This window comes from Hirundo rustica, chromosome 5, assembly GCF_015227805.2.
Source record: "Hirundo rustica isolate bHirRus1 chromosome 5, bHirRus1.pri.v3, whole genome shotgun sequence".
Lineage (NCBI taxonomy): Eukaryota > Metazoa > Chordata > Aves > Passeriformes > Hirundinidae > Hirundo > Hirundo rustica.
This window is the reverse complement of record NC_053454.1, coordinates 29864987-29887277: the sequence shown is the minus strand read 5'-3', so window position 1 is coordinate 29887277 and position 22291 is coordinate 29864987. Positions and strand designations below refer to the sequence as shown.

The 22291-nt window shown below is 36.0% G+C and overlaps 1 protein-coding gene across 1 annotated transcript; it reads left to right on the top strand.

The window, feature by feature from the left end:
• The first annotated feature begins 1578 nt into the window (after positions 1 to 1578).
• FGL1 (fibrinogen like 1) lies at positions 1579 to 21853 on the top strand. Its single transcript, XM_040065468.2, has 8 exons — positions 1579 to 1741; positions 6732 to 6805; positions 11973 to 12153; positions 14567 to 14726; positions 15453 to 15550; positions 16474 to 16562; positions 17124 to 17311; positions 21142 to 21853. Exons 2-8 carry the CDS (start codon positions 6740 to 6742, stop codon positions 21299 to 21301), a joined length of 942 nt encoding a protein of 313 aa, XP_039921402.1. The 5' UTR covers positions 1579 to 1741; positions 6732 to 6739; the 3' UTR covers positions 21302 to 21853.
• The last annotated feature ends 438 nt before the right edge of the window (positions 21854 to 22291 follow it).

Here is a 22291-nt window from a genome sequence, read left to right as displayed (position 1 = left end):
GTCTTTGTTTAAAGCCCTCAAGTGATGAGCAATCTACTTATAACCCTTAATAAATAGTTTACTTTACTTTCCTTCTTTAGTTTATTTATTGTTAATAAATCCAACTTTAAAATGCCGTGCCTTTTTTCCACTTTCTAAGTTCAGAGCCTACCCACTGAGAAACTATTTTTTAGGAATCATACTATGAATAGATATGTCCCTCCTTGAAATAGTCATTACTCATAGTAAAATTCTCAATAAAAATTATTTGCTGAATGATTTTGAATTTTTGAATTATTCTTACTGTAGGTTCCTCAGGAGTAATTTACTGTAATTACTAAAGATTTGAAACTCAGAACATGAATTTAATTAGTAGATGTAATGTGTAAAGAGAATTACTGCCAGGTAACCAGATTCAAAATAGTACACGAGAAATTATTCTGAGGAAGTTGGCAACAGGTACTAATCTTCAATAGGAGGTAAATGAAGAGCAATAAAAGACCCTGAGATTATCTCAGTTTGTCTGAGTGTGGGTGCTAATAATGCCATGGTTGCAGGTTGATGCCTGTATGGGCCATTCACTTAAGAGCTGGACTCGATGATCCTTGTGGGTCCCTTCCAACTCAGAACATTCTGTGATTCTGAAAAAAAAGGAGAGAGACCACTTACAAGAGCATGTAGTGACAGGACAAGGGGGAAGGACTTTAAACTGGGAGAGAGTAGGTTTAGATCAGATATTTAAAAGAAATTCTTTTCTGTGAGGCTGGTGGAACAGAAAAATTATCGATGCCCCATCCCTGGGAATGTTTGAGGCCAGGCTGGATGTGGCTTTGAGCAACCTGGTCTGGTGGAGGGTGTCCCTGCCCACAGCAGGGGGTTTGGAACTAGGTAACCTTTAAGGTCCCTTCCAACCCAGGGCTTTCTATGATTCTGTATTTATATTGTGGAATGTAAAGCTCATTTTATTGCTATTGTTCAGTATTTCCTTAAGACTTCTTCCAGCACATTCCTTTAAGCATACTTACTTATTGAACTCTTTGGGAAGAGTCAGCATAGAAGGGCAAACACTCAAAGCAGATTGTATTTTAAAACATTCTTTGTTATATTCATTTGGCTCTAAAAAGCTTGTCTAGAAAATATTTTGTCTGATGAAATCACCGAGATGCTGTGCTTCTGAGTGCCTTGACTAAAAATCACATCAGACAAGATTTTTTTGGTACTTTTTTCTTCTTCCCTTCAGCCTTTATCTGTACTATGTTTGTTACTTTGGGTTAGGCTTTATTTAGAATATTTCTTTTCTCGTTACACTTCTGAAATGTAACGTCTAGTCTGAGTGATTACTGGCTTTTTTCTCAAATCCGTTGAGTCTGTTATGCTCTCTATGCATCTCTGAAGCCTAAGAGATTTAGGCTGTGACTATGGAAAGGACTGGAGTATAAAGCTGAGTATGATAGAGAAAGCAATTTCCTGTATCACATCAGTGAAAGGGAATAGATGATCCTTTGTTATTTTTTTGGTTTATTTTTGTTTCAGAAGTGTTGTGTTAGGCACAGAATTACCGTCATCTCCTTCTTATGTTGCAATTTAGTCTTGATAACTGCAGCTTCTCAGCAGCATTCCAGCCTGGTGACTCACAGCAGATGTAAGCCTCAACTCTGTAGAATTTAATAGCAAAAACAGTCACAGCTTGGGAAGGGCCCTGGAATTATTTGCATCAGCTTAAGAAGATTTAACAACTTTGAGTTCTGTCCAGAAGTTAAAGGTAAACATTTAAGGTACCTATGAGGGAAGAAGGAGGACATTTGGCTAATTTCTATAGTTATGATTTAAAAGCAGTTTGGTTTTGAAGGCCATATAACTGGTTGTTGATAATGATGTATAAATGTTTTACCAGGATCTAGCTATTCTCCTGTATTTCTAGGTAGTTGATAAACCCAGTATTTGAATCTGCAGTTTCTAAATTTGTATTACTACAGGCTAAAATGAACAAGGCTGCTTTTAGAACCTAAAAGTAAATCAAATGATGAATTATTTTTTAGATGAGAAAAATGGCAATTTTTGTAACACCACCAAATTTAAACAAAACAGAATCTATTCATGAGTTTAATAATATGAATTTTAAGAAAGCAAACAAAAAACTTTTCAGTAATTTTCTATCCTTTTGGCAGATTCTTACTATTATTGTATTTATTAGCAGTGCAAAGTCTTACTGATACTGTGCCAACAGAAACAGGCATCGGTATTCCATCTAGTTTGCTGTCTCTTAAATTCAAAAAAACATAAGAACATTCTAATGGTTCAAACTTTTCATAGCACAGAGCTTCTTTAAGGTCATCAAATTTATTTAGTAATTTGTTATTTAAAGACTGGGAAAAAACCATCAGATTCAGGGGAAATTTGAATATAGGAGTGACTGTGTGTGTATCCTTTAAAGAAAGCCTAGGCACAGAGAAGAAAAAAGATGTCTTTCTAGAATTTTGATTCCATAACTTTGGAAAAAAAATTCTACCCAACTATACAATGCATTTTCCAGGTGTAATCTTGGAATAGTAAATGAGTAACCCCTGGGATAACGTTTCAAGGTTTCATAAGAATTGCACTTAAACTTCATCTCTTTAAAACAGAAGTTGTGGTTTTTTTTCCCAGCTGATATTAAGGGCTTGTGTTTCAACTTGAAAATACAACACCAAGTGTTTCTCACTCTAGCATGAAGCGTGATAATTAATCCACTAGTCTACTGTCTGATACTAAGATTTTCCTGGAAACGGATAGCCCCTGTACAGATTTGTGGTGCATCTTTTATTTGTTTGTTTGTTGGGGGGCGTGGGGGGTGTTTGTATGTTTGGTGGGTTTTTGTTTGTTTGTTTGTTGGTTTGGTTTGGTTTGGTTTGGGGATTTTTTTGGTGGTGGTAGTGGTGTTTTGGTTTTTGTTAAATCAACTCAGGTGTTATAGAAAAGTTCTTGGAAGTGTCTCAACACATTAATTCTCTGGGTTCCTCTGAGACAGATTAAAATTTGTAATTTTTTTACAGGTTTTTTGAGTGAAGGATTTTATTCAATTGTGTATTGTCAGAAAAGAGCTATATAACAAGGATAAATATGTAAAGGACTAGAAATTAAGAAAATGGCTTTCAAAGGAGTCTTCCTAGAGCAAGATGTTAAGCTTCCCTTGAACAGAAATTTAGGTTTCCATGTTCCTGTAGACCATGGATGTGCACCTTCAGAGAACTCTTATTAATACAACCTCTACTGAAACTTTTTTTAGAAATGTGCGTAACTAAATAAAAAGTTACTGCCATTAATTCCACATCTGAACCTGATGATTTAGGTAGTGTGTAAAAGTGCTTTGAACATGGAAGGGGCTTGAGCTTATTTACTACTTTTCTTGTCACTGGAAGGTTGACCATTCAGTGAATCTCATGTCACTGCAACTGTGAGATAGACAAACTGCAGGAGTTTATGACTGTGGAGAGACTGGCTTAAAGGTGCAAGGTCCAGGACCAGCACTGCTGATTGTCCTCTGCCTCATTTGGGTCTACCTGCTGGGCAGTGGCAGAAGCAGAGAAATGCCTTTAAGTCACCCATTTCCTTTCAGAGCTTGAGTTTAGGTCTCTTCCTAGTCTTTTTGACCTTCTCCCTTTTTTTTTGGAGGACAGCAGCACAAATATTTTGGTTCCCGCTACCCTACTAGAGGTCCCTCTATGATTTTTTTACCTGTGTCCCCTCTGTTTCAGTCTTCCCTGTTTCTGACTGGTAGATCTGCCAAATGGAGCTCTCAGATTCTCCCTCTTTATAAGCCTCTTACATCCATAGTGAGCTTATATTGCAAATGGCTAAAGGATGAGTACTCCATCTTGTTTACTTGTTTACTTGCTTTCCTAAAAATGAAGCTCCGGGATTCAAATATCTTCATCGATTTATTTAAATCATCAAATTTAGAAATTTATGACATTATTATATTATTATTATATTTTACTCTATGTCTTTTGAGCATGTTTTAGTTCAGCACTAAAGCTGACATGCTAAGTTGTCTCTCAAGTGCAGCCCTTATGAAGTTTCCCACAGAAGGAACATTCTATAGAAAGAGGCATCCTTAAATAGAAAGGTGACCATCTAAAGATGATAAACTAAACCAACTGCACACACTCTGCACTCCTCAACTATTCATTCTTTTTGTGCAGCTTGCTTGTAGCAGCTCATACATGCTGTGAGGCACTTACCTGCCTTGATTGTGCCTCATAGTCTTCTATTGTTTGTTTTTTTGCTAACATAAATTTCTCTGAACAGTATGCAAGATTTAATTGATAGTCCTTTTTAAAAAAAAATAGTGTAGTTGTGAGGTTGTGCAATCAATTTAAGATTGGGGTTTTTTAAAGATTGATTGTGATATACAGACATTCACAGTGAAATCATGATAGAACAGTTTGAATAATGAGACTAATGTGCGAGAGGATTCTGTGGTTTCATAATTAAAATAACAGGGATGAAGTAGAGTATACGAAATATGAATCTTCCAGTGAGGAAAACAGAGTCCCTTCTCTCTTAGAAAATGTGTTTAAAGTATGCAAGGAGTCAGGACAGCAGTTAGCAGAGAGAGATCATTTGCAGGCTGTCCAGATAGCTAATGTACTTTTTGGTCACTACTGTCACAGACAGTGTCATCCCAACAGATGGCAACAGCTGCTTTCAAAACAGAAATTACTGTAATATCTGTAATTACCAATGTTGTCAGGCAAAAGTGTTTTTATCTTGTTTTACCATGTTTTATCATGACAGAAACCTCTGACTTTTAAATAACCAATTCATTGCCAGGCAGTTCTTGCAGATTCCTCACATACCACCACACCCATTTTTTAAGCCTGTAGTTCATAGGATTTATCTCTTCAAACAAAATCAGAACTTGTTCTGAATTCTAGTAAGGTTTGTAATTCAAATAGTAAAACATTTATTTGGTTGGCATGAAGAACAACTTACAGTTTTAAATTCAGAAAGTTTATGGCATTGTAAATAGCTTAAGTTTTTAACTTCACACTTTTACTTAATAAACATTTTTAATGGATTCCTTTGGACTCTTCAGAGATAGACAACAGCTTAGCATAGTGCTTTGCAGCTGAATGATAGATGTATATCCAAAATGCTTAAAAAGACTTCTGAGCTCTGTAACATGGGTCAGTGGGTACAGAGGACCCTCAACGCCTTGTGTCTGCGTCAATCCTGTGCAAGAGATGGGATGAGCTTTATACAGATACACTTAGGCCTCAAAGCTCCATGCTTTCAGATATGATGCTTTCAAAACAGCAAACCTCAGAGGTAAAAAAAACCTAACACCAAATCAATGTTACTTACTTAAATAACTGTAATTTTAAAAAGCATCATAAGTATTTTATAGGTAAGAGATGAAATCTGAGATTTGTCTAGGCTGTAATTTCTGGTCTTGTATGAAGTTTTCAGAAACTGATGAAAATACAGTTGGACTTGTCCAATTTTGTACTAACCTAACAACATACTTCTCATAAGCATCTTGCTTATCTTTGTACTGTAGAAAGCAGAGTCTGCCAAAGTTCCACTCATGTTTTATATGAATTCCTGTAGAGACATGAGTGGAAATTTTCGTAAAGTTGGTGTTTCAGTAAACACATGCTGGTATTGAATCATTAATCCCAATTATAAGTCTTATATTTTGTCTAACCGCAAATGCTTTAACGTGTCACCATCCCTGGAAGCATTCAAAAAATGTGTATGTGGTGTTTAGGGACATGCTTTAGTGGTGGACCTGTCAGTATTAAGTTAATGGTTCAACTTGATGATCCTAGAGATCTTTTCCTTAATAACTCTATGGTAGGAAAAGCAGAGTAGACACATATCCATGTTTAATTAGGTGTTAGAATATTTTGTAGTTACAAAAGGAAACAAAAGATTCCTCAGGTGATAGTTTGCAGAAGTTTAAGTAATTAATTCAGAATAGTTTATGTGTAATCTATGTCAATATTTTACTGATTGGAGGCCTTGGTTTCTTCTCTGTGAAAAGCACAGGTGTGTCTTAAAAAAAAAATTTTGAAGTTCTATCAGCTAACATTTGCAAGGCAAGACACACTGTTACAAGTGGTGATTGGTTTGGCCTATAAAATAATTTTCATATGAAAAAATGGGGTTTAAAATGCTATGGGTCATACAGTACAAAGTATCCATAGTTATCAGTTTAAAGATGTCGTCCTTGTTAGCATTAATATAAAAGCTGATAACTATTTTGGATTTTTACCCCAAATTACTTTGTGACAGTAAAATTATCTTGACCCTCTCCTGGTGCACAAAATTTGCACAAATCTTTAGAGCAAGGACAGCTATCCCAATTCAGATTTTAATTACTTGTCTATGACAGAGAGGTTTCTCACAAATTTAAAGGACCAACAAGGAATATTTTCCTGGTTTTCAGCTTGTTTAATATGTTTTCGCTTTTGTCTTGAAAATAAAATGTGTGAGTTTGAATCTTGAATAGCTGTCCTAAAATACATGGAGAGCTCTAATATGAAGTGGCCTAAAAGGATAAGTTCTTATTCCACTGGTTTCTGGAGTTGTATTTTATCAGACTGTTTAGACATTTGTAATGAATCCTGCATGTACATTATATTTACAATTTGCAAGAAAAGAATTATAGGTTAAATAGACTCTTTTGAGTAAGAGTTAAGATGTCAAGTGAAAATTTTAGTTATGTTTAAGTTAACTAGTGTTTCCTTTGTTCCTCTGCTTCACAGCTTCCAAAATGAAGATTTTGATAATGATTGATTTTGTCCTTGCAGCTAGCTTGATGGATGCCATTGGCAGCTCTGTAAGTTCTAATAATGAAATTTTTATATAGAGTTTCTTCTAAGTACTGCACACCTTATCCTCCGTAGTGCTCACAATGCCCATTCCCTCCATAGTGCTCACAATCTCTACACACAATGGCAGAACCTTTGATGGAAAAGATTAGAATTTATTAAAAAATGAAAGAATGAGGAAACATTAAAGAATGGGGACAAGTGTCCAATAAAGAAAGAGGAAACAAATGCAGTAATTTACAGTGGAAGATAAATCACTAGGCAATGGCACCAAAGAAAGAAACCCAGTCAGCTTGTGACTGGATCTGATATGAAAGAGAAGACAATTTGTTTCCTAAAACAGATACCATATGGTGCATGGAGGCACATTGTACAGAAGGCACACAAGATGGTTATACTACCATTCAGGGGTGGTGCTAACTCAGAATAACACTGAAAACACTGTCGTTTTGAGCAGCATACTTAGAGAAAGGCAAAGCGCAGGAAATCCTAAAGCAGTGGCTGCAGCAATGGTATTTCTGGTCACTGACACCTGGTGTGCAGATTGTTTCCATCCTTTCCCACCTTATCCACTTGCCATGCAACTTTTTCTCAAACGAGATCCATAGCTTCATATTCTCCCTTGTTTCCGTGTTACTACATTATAGTTCACACTCAGAAACGATGATCAAAGCTCCTTCACTTGAAGCTTCCCCAAACCTCTCCTATATATTCTGCTTCTCCAACAAGAACCCTAATAAAATCACAGTTACTCCAGAGTTTACAATACCTCTAGCCTCACCAATCCTGCACTGCGTGTCATGGCTGCCCTTACTAGTTTTATATTCAGCTCCTAAATATCAGAGACCTAAAGGGATTGAATTCTTGATTCATAATTGCCTAGGTGGAAGTGGTTGCTGAGTTTACAACTACTGTTTGGGGCTTACATTACTTTATGGAAAACTTTTGTTCAGGTAAGTAGCTTTATAGAGGCAGAATGGGAAGCACCTGACTAATCACTTCTGCTTAGTGGAGAAAAGTATTACTAATTTCTGCAGAGGCCTACGAGAAAAACAGGCATCACAGTTAAATGCATTTATATATATATATTTTCTTTTTTTTTCCATTTAGAATATTGTGGACTTTAGCTGACCTTCTGAGTAAAAACTGTGAATATTCAGAACTTCATCTCAAAGTTTCTCCTTTTAATCTCATTAAAATACTAATCTCAATATAGAGATATTTTGGAGTTAATTTATATTATAAAAAGTATAGAAAAGAGCATCACAGGTAAAAACTTTGTATTTTTATAGTTTTCATGAAGTATTCTGAGTCTAATTTGTAGCATTAATTTTAATGGAAGGTCACTGGCTCCTAAACAACTCACACAATAATGAAAATGAATGCACATTAATTGCAGCAGGTGGTTAAATGTGGGACTGTGTGCCCAAGAGCAGAGCTGTCAGCAGTTGTTAGATAATTGCTTTTCAATGTGTAGTGCAAATAGTTGCATCAAAAACAGACAGAACAGAATTGTGTTCAGTCTGGTTTCAGTTGGTGGGCACCACTGTCCACTGAAGACAGTCACAATAAAATCCACATTCTGTTGAGTATTTCAACATTGTAATGGTTTAACTTTGGTCCATATCTAACAAATATGTTGTAGCTCCTGACTTAGAACCCTAATTTACCTTTTGCTTCTTTACTACTCCAGCTGTGCATTGGTTTAACTCTAATGGTTTTTAAAGGATTATCCTGTGGAAAAAAAGTGTAGCAGCACATTGAAAGAATAGTCTGGTAAACTGAAGATCTAAAAGCCACATTGATACAATTGAAGTTACAGTTACCTTGTGATTGTCCCATGGAATTCCAAATATGAGAACTGTGGTTTTGCTGTTCAGCAGCAAAGTCTAATGGGATTTTTCTGGAGTTGACAGAGAGAGACATCAATGGCTGAAGTCAGGGAGAGAAGAGAAAGTATCAGATACCAGTACTTTTCATATGTAGGTTACTTTTAAACTTTATTTCTGCTCGAGCCTTTTTTTTTTTTTTTTTTTTTTTAACTTATGCTTTAATTATTCAGTATGGCTAGTCATGTCTTGATTGTCACTTCTAATTTACTGTCACTTCCTAAGTGTTATGAGCTTAAAACCTTTTAAATCAGGAAATTGCTATGTGTAGTATAGATATATCACTGTTCACCCCATCGTGAGTATATTCTCTGTAAAGCAGATGAGAATTAGCTCATAGTTAGTTTTAAATTTTTTACTGATTTTTAAAATAAATTTCTATTCATTCTTTCATATTTTTAAAGCAAAGTAACAAAAGATGGATTTTAAGTGCAAGTTTAAGAGTAATATTTTGAGGCACATCCTGCTGCAGAGTTGTGTTTAATTTGGTTCAAAAGAAAAGACCTTTTATTGTGGTATATGAAGTAGTGTCATACTGAATTTAGATACCAAGTTTTTCTAAGGTAAGATAATATTTTTTTCAGAAGTTCTATACTTGTACTATATAATTTTATCACAGCAGGAGAATGGCTTTTAGCAGTACGAAAGGAGAACTGACAGAGGCATTTATTTCACCTGAAAGAAACACATGTGGCTGCCTGTAGCTGCCTCTCCTCGAATGCACTGTCCCTTGCTCTTTCCAGAATGGAAGGTAGTCCTTTGTGGCTCAGATCTTGCCACGTGTCAGAGAGGTTACCCACCTGAAGTCTTGTCTATGAAATTGCAAAGGCCTGGGAATGGGGGCCACCATTTCCAGGTCCCTCCTATTGCATTTTGCCATGTTCTCCAAGATTGTGAGGACTGAGTTAAGACTGATACAGGCTGACCTTCTCAGTAAAACTGGCAACTGTGCCATGGTGACTTCTTTATCTCTCTTGACTTAGTATGATCAGAATAAATATTTGTTCTGACTGGGAACATGGGATTTTTTGGACAGCTTTTCTTTTATAGTTAGCATTAGCTCATCAGGGTGAGGATGGAAATATTTTTTCAATACTTTTAAAATTTATTCACTCTTTTCAATCCACCTGTGAATCTCTTTGTCTCTAAAGCTCTGCAGTCCTATGAAATTTTCTTTATTCACACAGGACTAGACTGACAATTTGCAGACACCTGTCAAGGAAGCCTCTTCTGAATCTCCCATTGAATTAGTTCCCACTGAATAGAAAATTCAGCTTTTGTGAAGGGTTTGTATGAAGCTGCAGATACAGTTGAGATAACCACCCCGGAAAGGCTGCACAATAAATAGTGCATCTTTTCTTTGTAATATGCAACACGTCCCACATTAACCACTGCATACAGTCAAATAACGTAAGCCACTGTAGCAACTTTGTCTCAGTATGTCCATATATTTTAACTATTTTCTTCTCTTGTTTGGTGCTAGAAGAAAAGGATGATATGCTAGGCATCTCGTACAGCTATCAACAACCGAGAAAAGACTTTCAAGCGAGGGTTCTTGAATAAGATAGGGCTTTCGGGATAATACTGGGTCATTGGCGGCTGCGTACCTCTGAAGGAGGCGTTCGGGCAATGTGCCTCTGGCCTTACAGCGTCCCCTTGTGGCCAAGCATCGCCACGGTGCCCCGGCAGCTCCTCGGCCGGCGCAAGGCAGAGCGGGCCGAGCCCCCGACGAGGGCAGCCCGAACGCAGGCTGCCGAGCCTTTCCCTCTCCAACACGTCGCTGACCAGCCGCCGAGTTATGCCACATATGGGTATATATAATTTCCCATTCTTTTATTTCACCGTGCATTTTATATTGCAGTTAAGTATGAATTAAAGCAAGTCTCTGATACTTTTCAGCAACACTTAAGGCAGAAGGATTGTTCTGCACAGTCTTATGATCAAAATTGTCAGTGTAACTAAATATTGCAGACAAATGGAGCAATTCGTTGGAAGTGTTCATGGACAATGGGTGAAGCCCGGGCTCGATGCAAACGAAAGTATGCAGATACCACTGAGGTGCACCTCACTATGCACAGCAGTATACTATTGCAGACATTTCTACAGTTTGGTGACAGGGCAACGTTCTGAGATATCAAGTCTTCCATATGGATGGCAAATATTGCAGGTCTACTTGTAAATAATGTTCCCTATGAATAAGGTAGCGCCAGTTTAGAACTACTGCAAATTTGTTCTTACATGTCAGATTTCGAGAAAGTTACCTTTTGATTTTGCCTTTACAGTGCTAATTGCACTCTTTTACAAGCTACCGAACTCTACTCATATAAAATTTCAGTGTTACTGATATAAAACATGCATCATGTTTCCAAAGGCTTTTCTCCCTTACACTGAAATCAAATTTATTTAATACGTACTTTAAACCATACAGACTGTTTTAATTTAAGTTCTCCAGATCAAATTCGGTTCACTTTGGTTATTTTACCACAGTCTTTAGTCTAAAACCAATTATTTATTTTTCAGCATGCATTCAGCATGTCAGAATTTGGCACAGCTATTCCATCTCTTGAGGGTCAAGTGAATGCTGGGTAACACTGTATCAGAATTGCCACATTTCTCACCCACTCTGGAAGGCACAATTAAGTACACAAGTCACAGCACAACATTGACTTTAACTTTTGTTTTAACTTTTATTTTTCATGTGTATTCACGGCTTCTTAGGGACTATTTTAGCATGCCAAAAAAGAGCTTAAAACTTAACAATATTTATCTTGGCAATGTAGGATTCTTATATAAGAAATATGTAATTTAAAAGCATTCAAAAATGCACTATGAAGTTGAAAACATATCCATGTGGATTGCATTTCTTTAAAACTCTTTAGAACCTTCACAATGTTAGTAGCAGGCTTCACTGGACAGAAAATCTCTGTGCATGGAAGATAACAGAGATAGGGCCTCCTTATGATAGGTCCTGTACTATAGAGTTTTTCCCCCAAAGTCCTTGCTGCATGTTTGCAGTTAGAGATGGTAGCACTAAAGAGAAAGTCTCTTTGCAAAGTGTTCATAATATGTATGTTTTATATATTACATGCAGTAACATATGAAATAATTTTAAACAATATAGCAAGAGAGATGGAAGTCAACAGAGCGTCTATGGGAAATTGTGACCAAAATGTTTTATTCAAGTTTGATATTATTTATGGTTTGGTTGGTTGGCTCTTTGTGTCACATGTTAAATATCACCAAAAAAAAATGTTGATTTTACAATAAGATATGCTTTCCTCTTTAGGATTTACAGAAATGTTTTCAAGAGCAGATTCGACTTCAGGGCCAGGTGAGGCTTCTGGAACATCGTGTGAAACAGCAGCAGTTAAAAATCATACAGCTCTTAGAGAAGAAAGAGATTCAGTACAGTGACAAAGAAGATGAAAACAGTGTAATTGACTTGGGAGGAAAAAGACAGTATTCAGGTTAGAAATGCTATTCTTTTCATTTCCATTCATTGTCATGGTACCCAGAAGCTTTAGCACAATTGGCCCTATTGAGTTATTGTTTTAAAAACTCATTGCAGAATGTTTGTTTAAAACACAGTGCTCAGCTTTTACCTGGACCTGCTGTGCAGGGAAAAAAAATGTTAATGTCTGATGGTAGAAATCGAATCAGGATTTAAGAAGTTTACTGATTCATTGATAGTGCATAATTAAAAAACAATCAGTGGACAACAAATGAAGCCTAAATATCAGCAATACAGCAAATAACAGCAAAATGGAGAAAAGTCAATAGACATTTACAAAATGTTAATCAGGAGTTACAGATTTCTAAACACTATTCTTTGGCTAATGTCAGAAGTTCTAACAATTTCAAAAAGAACTAACAGGGTTAGTTCACATTCATACATTCAAATGGTTGCCTGGGTTACAAGCAACTGACTTTGTTCCAATCTGTAAAGTCCCTGAGACATCCATATTTACACACATTAGCCTGGCATAATGACATCTGCATCTCACTTTAATGCCATTTTCACTGAGTTGCATTCAGCGTATGACATCACAGCTTTTAAAATACTGGTTTATAGTTGTTTTTCTAATTTCACCAGCATTCTGGTGGTGATTCACTCCTTCTGCAGTGGAAGGCTTGCAGTGAGGCCCAAACTCTTGATATAATAAAACACCATCCAAAACAATAGTTGGATTGAAAATACAATTTAGGAGTCTGACTTCTTGATGGTGCTTGTTTCTAGCTGTGCTGGAAAGTCTTAACTATTACTATTTTTAATAGCCTGGTTTGAATATGCTTGTAGTGCTTAGGCTGCTGGAAGAAATAACAATATATATAACATTTGATCCCAAGGCATCAAATACAATAAAAGACTATTAAAATAAAATTAAAAGCAGTTGTAAATCTTAAATTTTATCTGTGTATTTATGTACTCAGCATCCTGGATCACTTTAGTATCAGGGCTGACTCATTTGTTACTGGAAGAGATTATTAAAGCCACATTTCTCTGAAAGGTATTTGTCCTTTCTTTGCATATGCCTCAATTTATTCTTTTACAATGTTATTCTAAAAAACAGATCTAACTTGTTCCCTTTTCTGATTTTTTTTCCCCCCATTATTTTTTCACTTTCTTTACAGCTTGGAAAATGCCTTTCCCTGTTCATACTGCATTATTTTCCCAAACTGCTGTAGCATTTTAATATCAACAGAGCTGGATAATTTGAGTTAGTGAGGGCGAAATTCCATACTATATACACCTGCTAAAAATTAAGATATGCTTTTGTTTTGCTAACCTGCTAATAAATTAATGGACAAGAAAAGCTATTTTCTCTCAGCCAATCACACTTTCTCTATAAAGACAACTTAGCTGTTATTTAAATCATGTTTTCTATTAGAGTTTATCCAAATTCTGGCATAGCTATTTGTTTTCAGTATAAAGTATTTACTTTCTATGTCTAATCTTCACTGACACTTTGACTGAAAAGAAATATAATAGTCCATAAAGTTCCAACCAGGCCTGGAAGTTCAGCCAGCTCAGAGAATTCCTTAAAGTTAACCAGCTCTACCTTAGCCAGGAAAAACAGAAATGCTGAAAATTATATGTATGACTTTTCTGTATGACTGCTTGATGGTAGATTACATATAAAGAAAGAACTCTTTTCATTTCTTAATTTCTAGAGGAAAAAATACAAGATTATACAATTACATTGCTGTAATATTTCCATGAGCTCTGAATTTTGTTACTGTTGTAAATTATGTACATCAACAGCAATACAAAGCAGACTGTGAATGGTCCCAAGTCAAAGTGGTATCATTTTACACATACACTGCACTTTTTGGATATAGTCTTCTGTATACTTTTGCATCTATTTGGTAGAAGGGACAGGAGAATCAGGCCTCGCAATTGTTTCCATTTTCAACACTGGAGATTCCATACTTTTTTTTTTTGGCCCTTCTGCAGACTTTCTGGACATAGAAGTACATGTTTGTTTTTAAAGGTTACTGTGTGTCTTACACGTAATTTTATGGTTGTGACAGGATTCTAATGTGGATGGTACCACTGTAAATTAAAAGTGACAGCACTTAAAACACAGGAATTATTTTGCTAGTCAAGTAGAAACAAAAATTATATTTCATGGTGGAAAGATATTATTTCAAAGATATATCAAAATAATTACAGCCCAGCAAAGCTTTAAAGCAACACAAGCACAAAAAAGTACCCAAAAGTCAAAGAAGTGTGTTTGCAGAGACATTTAATTTTATTAGTGTGGTTCATATGTGACTTCTACATAACATGACTTGATTTCTGTTATTGACTTGATTTTTGATTTTGCCAGTTAAGTACAGAACTAAAAATGTTGTGTCCAATTAACATTGTGTGAACAGATTGTGCAGAAATCTACAATGAAGGCCATAAGCAAAATGGATTTTATAAAATAAAACCAATCCAGAGTCCTAGAGAGTTCCTTGCGTTCTGTGACATGTCTGAAGGAGGTGGCTGGACTGTGTTTCAGAGACGTTCTGATGGCAGCCAGAATTTTGATAGGTAGGTACTAGACTTGATAATTAAAACTGGAAACAAAGTGAAGAAACATTAAACCAGATGGAGCTAAGTTAAATCTGAACTTTAGAAGTACATAAGTAAGTTGTTATCCCAGATAAAAGGAAAGAATGGTTATTCTGTGGCACAGCCTCCAGATGAGATACCACTTCTGGCTCTGGCTGTCTTCTGTGAGACATCCATTCTAATCTTTTTCTGACAACTTGTGCATTTGACATGAAGATGCTTCAATGTCAAATGCATTAACAACTGTTGGAGCAAGGACTCTTAATGATGAGGAAAAGACTAGATTCTCTTCTGCAATTAATAAAAATCTAAAAAATAATAAAAAAATGTAAGCAATCTGAGAGCTCTTTGAGCAAAAATGTTCTTCACAGAGGTATCTAGTGGGAGGATGACAAACAAAGTACCTAAGTTGAAACAAGAGAGGTTCAGACTGGATATAAGAAGAAACTTTTTCACCAGGAAAAGTCAGCAGGTTGCCCAAAAAGAATGTGCCGTCTCCATTCTTGGAAGATTGCAAGATCTGAACAGAGCAGCCCTGAACAACCTGGTCTGATCTCATGGCTGATTCTGGCTTGAGACTGACACTGGACTAGCTTGCCTTTTGAGGTTCCTCTAGTTTGAGTTATTCTGTGATCTAAAACTGTATTATAAAACATCTGAACAAACTTGCTTTTTTGAGAAATTAGTAATTTATACCCTTTTCAGAGTCTGGGCTGACTATGAAGAAGGCTTTGGAAATTTTGTTTTGAAAAATGGTGAATTTTGGCTTGGAAACAAAAATCTTCATTATTTGACTAATCAAGGTAAGATTTGTATTGCAACAGTAGTCTTATTGTTTCTGTTTCTTTACTCTTTCCAGATAATTTTTTCATTTTCCCTTTTTGTTACCATAAATCCTGGGCTCAGTTCTTAGTCTGCATGGACTTCTCTAAGTGTCAGAAAAAAACCACATTTGAATATGTTTTCTAACAAAAGGTTCAAAACTGTCTTTAGCCCCCTGGCATATTGAGAGCCCCTGTGAAACAGGGAACAGGAGACAGGAGTCTACCTTAAATGAATTGTCTCTATCCGTTTTCCATAAGCATCACTAGCAATCCAGAGACAGATGTATGCTGTACCAAGACACTTAGTCAGGGCTTTTTAGCTGTGTGGGCTATTACATGGAAGGAATTCTAATCCAGTCCTGTTGATTAGGCCAGTAGTAGAAAGTTATTTCCGTCTTTCTAACAGTCACTCAATGTAAACTAACTTCTGCTTTGTTGTAGAATGCTGCAGACGCAAAACTTATCCACTGGCTTAGCCAGCTAAATCATATGGAAATCAGTGCCACCAGGATGTGATCCTAGTATAACTTTTACTTTCAGAGTATAAAAATCTTATTTTTATGGGTGAACATTTATTGATCAATTTTCACTATGATATCACTTCAAATATCATACCAAAATGTAAAACCTGTAAGGCCATCTTTTTTTATTTTTTTTTCCTACATTTGAAAATTTGTATTGGAATAATTCTAAAATTTTCTAAGACTCAGGTGAATAAAGGCAAAGAATAGCAATATATGCTTTAGTATGCATAAAGAAAGAAGATAAACCCCATAAAATATGCTGAGGTGATAGAGATTCATGATAAAAACATTTTCTCTTCATCTTCTACTGTAATGCCCAGTTCTGAAAAGCAGTGAGATAGGCTAGTTTAACTAAAATAATTTGTAATTTTTTTTAAGGAAATTATACTTTAAGGATTGATCTAACTGATTTTGAAGGAGAACGGCGTTTTGCACAGTATGCAAGCTTCAGAGTTGCAGGAGAAGAGGTAATAAAATATTAAATGACTAAAGGTTTTAATTGAAATGTCGATTCTGTAGACAAACAATAAACATACAGTTCCCTAATTTCCATAAAGATTTGTGTAGAACCCTAATACCATACTTCTTTCTTACATATGCTTATAATTTTGAAATACCTAATAAAACTTGTTTACTCTGATAGATTAATTTCACACTTTCTGTAAGAGATATGACTAATTTGGTTTAGCAGACCTGGATAAAAGGATTTTTTCTATTTTTGTTGATATTATCAACAATGATGGTACAAGAAGTTCTGATTTGCTAATGTACACTGCAAACTAGCCCTAATGGTGTTTTTTTACATCATTTATACATAAGGGTAATGATAAGTTTTATCCCTGTTAAGCATCTCTACAGCCTGTCAGTATTAAATACATAGTGTTTAAGTGGCATGACATTTCTTAATATAAAAATGGCAGCAAATGGAACAGATTAGGTTCATCTTTGTGGTTTCACTCTCTGACATGCTAAGAGCTAAAGACATATTGGAATTTTTTTTTTTTTTCCTTTTTTCACGTTTTTATTAGCGTTCTTATGAGATGAGTTGTGGTGAATATTCTGGTACAGCTGGTGATTCCCTTACTGGTGGATTTCATCCTGAAGTAAAATGGTGGGCTGATCATCGAGGAATGAAGTTCAGTACTAGAGACAGGGATAATGACAACTATGAAGGGAACTGTGCTGAAGAGGAAAAGGCTGGCTGGTGGTTTAACAGGTACTTTGATTTGATATGGGTACTGTCAACTATTCTGCTCCTTGTGTATTCATAAAATAATAACATATGGTAGAAGATAGATTGGGATTGTTCATTTATTTGCAATGTGCCCTTGTCTCCTAGCAGAGATCTCAGTGCTGGTAAGACTGAAGCTCACCTTGGAAGGGACAGCACCTACTGGGCAGCTCAGGCTGGTCTGTGATAATGGCATTTGCCACAGGTTGTCTTTGTTATCAGGCAGTGAGGAGGAGATAATTCTGCCCCTCCGAGATAACCAGTTTTTACACAAGTAGGTCATGTAGAGTTTGCAGATATATCCCTGCTGTACTTCACTCTTGCATTTTTCTTGTGTTGTACTAGACCAAATGTGGCAGCACTGCAAATATCTGACAAGCTAAACTAGTGCCAGGTTATCAAGACTCATTTTTTTCACCTCACTTCACAGAATCTCACTCTTCTTATTCTTTCCAAATGGAGATGGTAACATGTCCACTCAGTTTTTGTCAGTGTGCATCTCTGGACCAAGTGAAAGATTTTTTTAAATAGGATTCAATAAAAGAATTTAAAACTTCTACTTACATGCAATAAACCAAATCAAAAAGAAAGGATAAAACTTGTACTTAGCCTGTACAGATCAGCTGTGTTCTTTCCTGTAATTAATTAGATAAATATAGCCATGAAGAGAAACTCTGCAACCTAGCTGTGTAATAGAGAGGTTTAAAATACAGCTCAGAGAGGCTTACTACTCTCTCACTGTGATCTCAGTTCACTTGGCAAGAGGTGCCAGGCTGGATCAACTCCATTGTTTCTGTTGTGTCATCCTTTGTTTCTCTTTTTAACTCCTCATTTGCCAATTTCTGTTTTCATAACTAGTCTGTGACCACCTTAGCTGAAATTATGCATCTATTAACTCAGCATTTCACAATTAACTACTTCTTTTAATACATTTTGATGTATTTGCATGGATAGCCAGTCAGCAGGATGTTTGAGACTTGGAAAAACTCACATGTAGACAAAGTTTCTTTGCATTTCTCAGGAAAGCTAAGATATAAAAGGGAAAGGCAACTATGTTGGAGCTTCTTTTCCCATGCAATCAAAACTTTTGTAGATTTAAAGGAGCAACTGGACCTCAAATCACATAAAGCTAATATTGTGCAATGGATTTCATTGATTGAATTACTAATCACTTTTAGACCACTGAACACATTTTTGCCTTTTTTAAAATATTGTATTGATCTAGACAAAAGAATGACCATTTTGCAAAAGTAGCTGCACAGCAGAACTTGACAGTTATTTATACCTTGTAGTTGGTGCTACATAACTTCTAAAGATAGCTGACTCCTACTAGGCTAGCTCTTATTTTGGTTGTGTAGCTCATGGTCTTAAAGAGACAGTCGAGCTTGATAATAAAAATGAGTTACTAATAGTGTTATTTCACTGCTTTGTTATTGACATTTTAATGTTAAGCCTAACAGAAAACTGAAAATTATAAAATACTAGAAAATGTCAGTATCATTAAGTCCTACTCAAAAGAACGGTACTGGCAGAGAAAGGAAAGCACTCAGAAACACATATTTGTCATGCACAGATTAGCAAATATAGAAGGAATTAGTGCTCTCGGCTGGCTTGCACAAGAGATTCCAGCTATGAAGGACTTGTTTATAGCCCGCTCTATGCTATCAGGACTAATGAAATACAGAAAAGCCCAGATAATATGAAAACCAAGAGATGTGACACAAGCGAGGCCACATGGAAGTAGCTCAGTACTAGTTTAAAGCCAAAGTCTTGCTCCAGCTCAGCATTTGTTGTCCTGGACTACTGCAGAAAAATGGCCCCTTTTGTAAGCAAAGCTCCAGCAGAGATTTTTATCTTGAATGCAAATCCAGAGCTGGGTTCACTCTGGTACTGCCTGCAGATCATAAGCTTTCCAGCACTCAGGGCATTGCAAAGCTCAGTAGGTTCATAAGCAGTGAGACTGAACAATTCCAGTTGGACATCAGCTTATTCTCTCCCAGCACTCTCATTTTTAGTTATACCATGTATGGATGGTAACAGGGATCTGTTAGGCAGCAGCATGGGGCCAGATAGCACTAACTCAAGCTTCCTGCCTCACCAGTCATCCCAGAGACTGCATAACTACGTTCATGTGGGGTCAGTGGAGCCACTAAATCCAGACAGAATTTGAAGGGTTCTTCAGGGAACCAACTCCCATCTCTCCACATCTGTCACACAGTTAGTACATTATTCAGATAAAATATCCATGGACAGTTGAAAGTTGGCTGTACTTTTGAAACTATTGCAGTGTAGTTTTTAACTTTCTAATAGCCTATTGGAAAGATAGGAGGAACACAGGCTAACTTTAAGGTATTTATTGACTCGTGAATAATGAACATTTTTTCGCAATCTCATATCAATAATCACATTCCAGTTGTTAATTTAGTATGTACAGTTACTTCAGACAGCATCTAGTAGGATACTGAATACTGTAATTTTCACTATTCATGCTTCCCAGCAGTAATTAAGACTTTTTACTGGCTCATATTGTTGTTGGCAAAATTACTGTGTGCCTTCTTATGATTCTTTTAATGAAATCTGTGTTTTGATTCAAAGTAGGCAGAGTGCCTGGTCATTGCAGAATTTGTATGATTAGAAAGATTATGTCAGCTCTGATACAAGTTTGTCATTTTCAAAAACAAACTCACTTTCGATGTCCACAATTTATAAGCTTTCAATTAACATATTATCAAAACTGACTTTAAAAGTTGTAAGCAATAAGTAAAGATATATAGATGATAATTTTCCTATGAAGTTTTTATCATAGTTTTTATCTCAGTTCTCAAAAACTTCATTAATGAAGTGCAAGCAAAGCCAAAAAGACTAAGATTTGCCAGTAACAAAACTCATAAGGTTTATTTGGAATGTTTTCTGTTTGCATATTTTCTGAAGTCTGCTTTTGGAATCCATCAGGGAGTTCAACAGCTATATATTAACAGTATTTATAATGAGATACTGAATTGGCAGATAAACCAAGCTGATTCATCACATGTGCTGCAAAAGGAACAGCCAGTTTGCTCCCCATGTGGTCACATAAAGATCTAAACTTGTTTCTCTCAGACACCAGCCAACTATCAAGGTTGTGCTCTTTCCTTTTCAAGCCTTTTGGGTTTTGTTAGGGATTTTTTGTTTGTTTTAACCACTGTATTTAATAAACTACAACTGCATTTCTGCCTCGGTCTGTTAAAAAACAACAAAACCCCCTCAACTTTGCATAGTCAAATAAAATCCCAGCTCCGGTGATCCAGTGAATTGGTACATGTGTGTAATTAGCTGCCAGAACTCATCTATTTGTAAATAGAAGTCCACAGGTGCAGAGGAAAACTGATGGTGGTATTCAGGTTTTGTCATATAAAATACCATGTGGTGTAACTGGAAAGCTTCAAGGGGGTTACTCTGGAACTACAGAAAAACACAACAGTATTTCTTTCCCAGAGTATGCTGTATGCCCTGCCTGTCATCCATGCTGAACAGCTCTGGAAGAATCTTCCACTGAAACAAATTAGCAGGAAAAAATCCAAGAGCTAGTAATGTCAGAAAACATGGAAAGAACAAGCAGCACGTTTGGTTAAAAAAAAGCAAAAACCATTTGCAGTTCTTCCCTAATTAAACCACTGTTGTTTATGTGCATAGATTCCAAAAATGCAAATTTATGCAGCTGTCAAACTAGGCTGGCATCACCATGGCAAATTTTTTGACTTGCAGAGAAAAAAATAAATGCTTGAAACTTTTCAGCAGGGAGGCCTTATTGCTGTTTCCCTTTACTTTCCCACCAGGTGTCACTCTGCCAACCTGAATGGTGTGTACTACAGAGGTGCCTACACTGCCAAGACAGACAACGGGATTGTTTGGTACACCTGGCATGGGTGGTGGTATTCCCTAAAATCTGTTGTCATGAAAGTCAGACCTGCAGACTTTGAACATAATATTGTTTAAATATTCACGATTCGCCCGATTAATCTTTTAGGAAATTCATTCCAAATTAAAATGGGCAGATTTTTATTTCTCAATCTATGCATGTATAAATTTGGAATAATTCCTCTGCAACCAGTAGCTGTATGCAACCAGTAGTTGTATGCAACCTTTTATGAGATATAAGTGTAAAGATAAGCTAGTCTGTGAATCTTTAGATACAAATATTAATGCTAATGGGTCCACTTTCTTTTTAAAAAGGCAAGTATACACCTAGGAATAAGGACATCTTCATTAAGATAGAGAATTTTTGGTTTTAGAGTAACTCCAAATACTTTCGCCCTTAAAACCAAAAGTATTGTCACTGTGCTCTCTCAAAAATGAAAATTAATTGTACTTACACTATTTAAAAAACCCCACTCAAATAGATGCATAAGGTTTACTCAGCGGATGGAACATATCTACATAGGAAAGGTTCAAGACTTCAGAAATTACTTTCCTGTCGATCCTTCTGATGTAATGGTTGCATGTGTTGTGTACATAGCATAAAAGGTTTAAAGAATGAGGCAGGGAACTGAAGAAAGAGAAGGGGTGCTACCAGGGTACAAACAATTGAATCCAGCATAGGATTGTTGTTTGCTGAAGCATTTCTACGGCTGGTCACAACATTTCAAACTAACAATTTTAGATGGCTGGCAATTATGCTTTTCTCCTTGATCACTTGATTTCTTTTTCTTTTTCTTTTTCTTTTTCTTTTTCTTTTTCTTTTTCTTTTTCTTTTTCTTTTTCTTTTTCTTTTTCTTTTTCTTTTTCTTTTTCTTTTTCTTTTTCTTTTTCTTTTTCTTTTTTTCTTTTTCTTTTTTCTTTTTCTTTCTCTTTTTTGCTTTTTCTTTTTTCTTTTTCTTTCTTTTGTTTAAAATGACTTTAATATATTGACATTTGGAGTTTTAACAAAAGCTGCAACTAATTTGTGAGTTAGGCTTTGAACAGAAGGCATGTGTAGAGGGAAGTGTA